At 37.5% G+C, this 8,131-nt stretch overlaps 1 protein-coding gene across 4 annotated transcripts in view; it reads right to left on the bottom strand.

Moving 5' to 3' along the window:
* The window catches only part of PDE3A (phosphodiesterase 3A), a 333,685-nt gene extending 326,577 nt beyond the window's left edge, over positions 1 to 7,108 (bottom strand). Inside the window, exon 1 of one of the 4 annotated variants that reach the window (XM_040345458.1) lies at positions 6,653 to 7,108. In XM_040345458.1, coding sequence (XP_040201392.1) covers positions 6,653 to 6,727 — 75 coding nt within the window. In that variant the 5' untranslated portion in view covers positions 6,728 to 7,108. The remainder of the gene's footprint in view (positions 1 to 6,652) is intronic. The other 3 variants (XM_040345457.1, XM_040345459.1, XM_040345460.1) reach the window with 3 other exon arrangements.
* Positions 7,109 to 8,131: the final 1,023 nt, after the last annotated feature.

An 8,131-nucleotide genomic window follows, 5' to 3' on the forward strand; every position in this document is an offset into this window, starting at 1 on the left:
CACCAAAATCCTGCAGTGTGTACAAGAAGAAGGGATTGTTCCGCCAACATTGAGGGGTAATGGATATTCACAGCATAGGAGTTCCATTAGAAGTGACAGATCCCGGGGTGATGTTTGTAAATATCTGCTGTAATCAGGATATAATGAGGTCAGGAAAGGAAAACAATATACAATACGATCCCCAAATATTTTCACAGCTCAAAGCAAACAACGTTTAAACTATTTTTTTTTTTCATGTATTAAACTGTGAAAGTGAAATTGAGTAAAAACAGAGGCTCTATTAGAGGGATCCTCAAACTACGACCCTTCAGCTGTTGTAGAACTACACATCCCATGAGGCATTGTAACAGACTGACATTCACAGACATGACTGGGCATGATGGGAATTGTAGTTCCTAAACAACTGGAGGGCCGTAGTTTAAAGACCCCTGTTCTATTAGATCTGTTTGTCAGACAATGGATGTGACTTTCACCAAACATTCTCTGGAGGAGAAGCAATCGCTGTCATTTAACCGCTTTACTACCGGCCGCCGTCGGCACGATAATCCTCTCGTTTTGGAAGGACGTCATATGGAGCCACTAGGCGATGCGTGCGCACCCGCCACGTTACTGAGAACCCGATGCGCGTGCCCGGCGGTCGCGATGGCCGCCGGGCACCCGCGATTGCCCAGTAACTAAGCAGGACCATGGATCTGTGTGTGTAAACACAGAGATCCACGTCCTGTCAGAAAGAGGAGACCGATGCTGTGTCCCTTGTACATAGGGATACAGCATCGGTCACCTCCCCCAGTCAGTCTCCTCCCCCTACAGTTAGAATCACTCACTAGGATTTACATTTAACCCCCTAGTGTTAACCCCTTCCCTGCCAGTCACATTTACACAGTAATCACTGCATATTTATAGCACTGTTCGCTGTATAAATGTGAATGGTCCCAAAATAGTGTCGAAAGTGTCCGATGTGTCCGCCGCAATATCGCAGTCATGATAAAAATCGCTGATCGACGCCATTACTATTAAAAAAAAAATGCTATAAATCTATCCCCTATTTTGTAACCACTATAACTTTTGCAAAAACCAATCGATAAACGCTTATTGCATTTTTTTTTACCAAAAATAGGTAGAAGAATACGTATCGGCCTAAACTGAGGAGAAAATGTGTTTTTTATATATTTTTGGGGATATTTATTATAGCAAAAAGTTAAAAATATTGCTTTTTTTTCAAAATTGACACTTTTCTTTTGTTTATAGTGAAAAAAATAAAAAAACGCAGAGGTAATCATATACCACCAAAAGAAAGCTCTATCTGTGAGAAAAAAAGGATTAAAATTTCATTTGGGTAAAGTGTTGCATGACCGGGCAAGTGTCATTCAAATTGTGCCAGCGCTGAAAGCTGAAAAATGGCCTGGGCAGGAAGGGGGTGAAAGTGCCCGGTATTGAAGTGGTTAAAAGACCTGGATCAGAAAGAGAATGTTTGGTGAAAGTCACATTCACTGCTTTATAAATGGAGCCCTGTGTGTGCGCAGGGCATGCCGTACAGTGCCACACACACACACACACACAGATCTGCCCCTCTCTACACTCACGTTGTCATATTCCATTCACACGGAAGCTGCTGATTGGAAACAGAATTGGGAAAGTGAACGTCACACAAACAATGACTCCGCCACTAATGAATTTCACAAAGACCCGCAAAGTGAAGAACAACATTTGGAAGGTGAAATAACTGACAGGCACCTCGAATGATCGACGGGCATGCTCTGCCCACATTGCCAGAAACACAGAGGAAGAAAAGGCCACATAACATTTAAATGATATGTATATACTGTGTGTTTATATATACATATATATATATATTGTTTACAAACTTTTTTATTAGGTACAAAATAGTGGTACAAATCATTATATCATAAACCCAGAGAAATACAGTGTGTGGATTTTTTTTTTTTCAAACATGGATACAGATCCCTTATACTGAGTATTTCTTATTGTAGTTACTCACAACAGCATTTTACATTTAGTTTGAAGCGCGACAGACAGAAGGAGCTCCACAATCTCTGCAGAAAGTCATCACAGCCCATAAATGATAATATGATCCTGTACCCCAAAACTTGGAGCCCCAACACACAGCCTGCCATCACTACACAATACTGGGTGACAGGCAACACCAGGACTCCACAATACTACACACTTTATATATCTTCTTCATGTAGCTTTAGTATTATAAGGTGTAAAAAGATTTCATGGATGCCGTTCTTCCTCCTCCACAGGAAGTGGACAGATATATATCACAGATTGCAACATAATATAGTCCAGCGTGTGGGGCCTGATAGTACTATAGTGAGTGGATAGTGGATGGAGGAGGCACAGAGGTCATTGTAGTATCATACATAATAGGGGTAGTAGTACTGTGAGTGTCATTATCCTACATCTCTCATTCACCCACATTGTGTATAATGAAGAGAGGGCAGAGAAATGGCAGTGCCTTGTACTGTAATATTTAATATATCAGGACACTACTACTACTGGCTTGTACTGTAATATCATATAATAAACCGGGACACAACTACTACTAATCTATATTGTAATATCATATAATACACCAGGACACAACTACTACTAATCTGTACTGTAATATCATATAATACACCACCAGGACACAACTACTACTAATCTATATTGTAATATCATATAATACACAGGGACACAACTACTACTAATCTATATTGTAATATCATATAATACACCAGGACACAACTACTATTAATCTATATTGTAATATCATATAATACACCGGGACACAACTACTACTAATCTATATTGTAATATCATATAATACACCGAGACACAACTACTACTAATCTATATTGTAATATCATATAATACACCGGGACACAACTACTACTAATCTATATTGTAATATCATATAATACACCGGGACTACTACTAATCTATATTGTAATATCATATAATACACCGGGACACAACTACTACTAATCTATATTGTAATATCATATAATACACCGGGACACAACTACTACTAATCTATATTGTAATATCATATAATACACCGGGACACAAGTACTACTAATCTATATTGTAATATCATATAATACACCAGGACACAACTACTACTAATCAATATTATAATATCATATAATACACCGGGACACAACTACTACTAATCTATATTACAATATCATACAATACACCGGGACACAACTACTACTAATCTATATTGTAATATCATATAATACACCAGGACACAACTACTAATCTATATTGTAATATCATATAATACACATGGACACAACTATTACTAACCTGTACTGTAATGTCATATGATATACTGGGACACAACTACTACTACTAGTCTGTACTACAACAAATCTATACTGTAATAACATGTATTACACCGGGACAATACTACTACTTCTAGCCTGTCCTGTAATATCATATAATTCACGGAACACAACTACAACTAATCTATATTGTAATATCATATAATACCCTGGGACACTACAACTACAACTAATCTATATTGTAATATCATATAATACCCTGGGACACTACAACTACAACTAATCTATATTGTAATATCATATAATACACTGGGACACTACAACTACTACTTGTCTGTACTGTAATATATAATAGAAAGGGATACTACTACTAATAATAATAATCTATATAGTAATATCATTTAATACAAAAGAACACTACCACTAATCTGTACTGTAATATCATATAATACCCTGGGACACTACTAGTCTGTAATGTAACATCATATAATACTTTGGGACACTACTAATTCTAATCTATATTGTAATATTATATACAGTAAAACAATGGGACAATACTAATCTGTACTGTAATATCATATAAATACACCGGGGGAATACTACTACTAATCTGTACTGTAATATCATATAATACACCGGTGCACTACTACTACTAATCTGTACTGTAATATCATATAATACACCGGGGCACTACTACTACTAATCTGTACTGTAATATCATATAATACACCAGGACACTATCACTATTAATCTGTATGGTAGTATATAATACACTCGGACTTCATTACTACTAACCTGTACTGTAATACACTGGGGCACTACTACTAATCTGTACTGTAATATCATATAATACACCAGGACACTATTACTATTAATCTGTACGGTAGTATATAATACACTCGGACTTCATTACTACTAACCTGTGCTGTAAAACACTGGGGCACTACTACTAATCTGTACTGTAATATCATATAATACACCGGGACACTACTACTAATCCGTACTGTAATATCATATAATACACTGGGAAACAATTACTACTAATCTGTACTGTAATATCATATAATTCATACTACTAATCTGTACTGTAATTATAAATAGTGAACACAGGACACAGCTACTACTTATCTGTACCATAATATCACATAACACACCAGGGGATGACTACTATCAATCTGTGATGTAATATTATATAACATACCAGGACACAACCACTACAAGTCTGTACTTTAATACAATATATTAGACCAAGACAAAATTACTACTAATTTCTACTGTAAATGTTGTAGACCATACCGGGACACAACTACTACCAATCTGTACCGTAATATAGAATAATACATTGGGACACAACTACTACCAATCTGTACTGTAATACTGAATAATACATTGGGACACAACTACTACCAATCTGTACTGTAATATCGTAAAAAAATGCCAAGACACAACTACTGCTAAACTGTACTGTAATATTATATAATACACCATGGGGTTGATTTACTAAAACTAGAGAGTGAAAAATGTGGTGCAGTTCTGCATAAAAGCCAATCAGCTTCCAGGTTTTATTGTCGAAGATTACCGTAATTGAACAAGCTGAAGTTAGAAGCTGATTGGCTACCATCCATAGCTGCACCAGATTATGAGTGCTCCAGTTTTAGTAAATCTTCCCCAATGATACGACTACTATTAATCAGTACTGTAATATCATATAACATACCAGGACATACCTACTACTAGTTTGTATCTTAATATCATATAATAAACCAGGGCACAATCACTAGTAATTTATAATGTAATATCGTATAATACACCGGGGCACCACTACTACCAATCTGGACCACGATATTGTATAATATAATGGGATAAAACTACTACTAATATGTACTCCAATATCATATAATAGATCAGGATACAACTACTACTAATCCATACCATAATATCATATATTACACTGGGACACCACTACTTCCAATCTGTGCTTTATTATCATATTATAACCCGGACACAGCTACTACTAATCTGTACTGTAATATCATATATATCATACCAAGATACAACTACTAATCTGTACCTTAATATCATATATATCATACCAAGATACAACTATTAATCTGTACCTTAATATCATATAATAGACCAGGACACCACTACTTCAATGTTTTATAATACACCAGGCACAACTACTGTATGAACTACTCTGTACTGTAATATTAAATAATATACCAGGGCACAATGACCACTAAACTGTACTGTAATATCATATAATACACTGGGACATTACTAATTTACTAATAATAATCTGTGCTGTAATATTGTATAATACAACGTGAAACAACTACTACTAACCTGTACTGTAATAAAATATAATATGCCAAGTACAACTACTACAAATCTGTAATGTACTGATCATATAATACATGGAGACACAACTACTACTAATCTGTGATATTGTATAATACACCTAGACACTACTACTACTAACCTTTACTGTAATACCATATAATACCCTGGGACACTATTACTTCTAAGAAGTGCTGTAATATATAATACAACAGGAAACAACTACTACTAACCTGTACTGTATCATATAATACACCAGGACATGTTTACCACTAATTTGTACTGTAATTTATTATACACCTGGAAACCACAATTACTAATCTATATTACAATACTGTATAATAAATCAGGATATAACTACTACTGTAACATCATATAATATACTAGGACATGACTATTACTCTATATCGTAATATCACACTGGGATATGACTACGACAAGTCTGTACTGTAATACTGTATAATATACCAGGACATGACTATTACTCTATATCGTAATATCATACAATACACTGGGATATGACTACGACAAGTCTGTACTGTAATACTGTATAATATACCAGGACATGACTATTACTCTATATCGTAATATCATACAATACACTGGGATATGACTACGACAAGTCTGTACTGTAATACTGTATATTATACCAGGACATAACTACTGCTAATCAATGCTGTAATAAGGTTTATTACCCAGGGACTGGACTGTAATATTGTATAATACATCAGGACAAAACAACTACCAATCTGTACTGTAATATTGTATAATACACCAGGACACAACTATAATCTATAAGTGTGTAAAGTTGTGCTGTTGGTCCCAGGCTGCAGACAATGTAAGAGGAAAGTTGCAGAGGTGTCCTGTGTGTAGGGAAGCTGTGGGATGAGGATGTCTCCCCAGCAGGACACAGAGTGGAGTTCTCTTCCAGTCTCAGCGGAGGACAGAGGAGAAAGTTGTGTGAGTGATCCAATGTCACCGGAGAGAGGAAGGACATAAGTTGTGCCACTTACCTGCTCCCTTGGAATACATGGCAAGGAGGTCCTCCGGTGGGCCCTTGTGCTGTTGCAGATCGGGGTCCCAGACATGTTAGCGGTGAGTGTGAGCAGACAGTCTGGGCTCAGTCAGATGTGGCTGCTGCATTCCTCCTTCTATCTGCTGCTTCCTGCTGCTGCCGCTGCTGCCTGTCTGTGCCCGGAATAGTGGAGCTGCCCCTGCACCAGCCTGCCCTCTGCCATCCTCCCCCCCACTGCACTACAACACACACTGTGCAATCACCATCCTCCGCCCGCCCGCCTTGCCTGCTACACACAGCCTGCAAACTTCTCTTCTCCTCTCTGCGCTGCTCTCCTCATCATCCTGCCCAGCTGTGTGTGTGTGAGAGAGAGAGTGTGTGTGTGTGTGTGTGTGTGAGAGAGAGTGCTGGAGAGCTCTGCTACACCCCCCAACACTCTACTGCCTGCCAGTCCCACATACACAGCTGGACAGGACTTGCGTCTTCCTCCTCAACTATACATACACTGCACTCTATATATACACTGCACTCTATACATACACTGCACTCTATACATACACTGCACTCTATATATACACTGCACTCTATACACACACTGCACTCTCTATATACACTGCACTCTATACATACACTGCACTCTATACATACACTGCACTCTATATATACACTGCACTCTATACACACACTGCACTCTATACATACACTGCACTCTATATATACACTGCACTCTATACATACACTGCACTCTATACATACACTGCACTCTATACATACACTGTGCACTCTCTATATACACTGCACTCTCTACATACACTGCACTCTCTACATACACTGCACTCTATGCATACACTGCACTCTATACATACACTGCACTCTATATATACACTGCACTCTATACATACACTGCACTCTCTATATACACTGCACTCTATATATACACTGCACTCTATACATACACTGCACTCTATACATACACTGCACTCTATATATACACTGCACTCTATACACACACTGCACTCTCTATATACACTGCACTCTATACATACACTGCACTCTATACATACACTGCACTCTATATATACACTGCACTCTATACACACACTGCACTCTCTATATACACTGCACTCTATATATACACTGCACTCTCTACATACACTGCACTCTATACATACACTGCACTCTATACATACACTGCACTCTATACATACACTGCACTCTATACATACACTGTGCACTCTCTATATACACTGCACTCTCTACATACACTGCACTCTCTACATACACTGCACTCTATGCATACACTGCACTCTATACATACACTGCACTCTATATATACACTGCACTCTATACATACACTGCACTCTCTATATACACTGCACTCTATACATACACTGCACTCTATATATACACTGCACTCTATACATACACTGCACTCTATACATACACTGCACTCTATATATACACTGCACTCTATACA

The sequence above is a fragment of the Rana temporaria genome, chromosome 3 (assembly GCF_905171775.1).
Source record: "Rana temporaria chromosome 3, aRanTem1.1, whole genome shotgun sequence".
Classification (NCBI taxonomy): domain Eukaryota; kingdom Metazoa; phylum Chordata; class Amphibia; order Anura; family Ranidae; genus Rana; species Rana temporaria.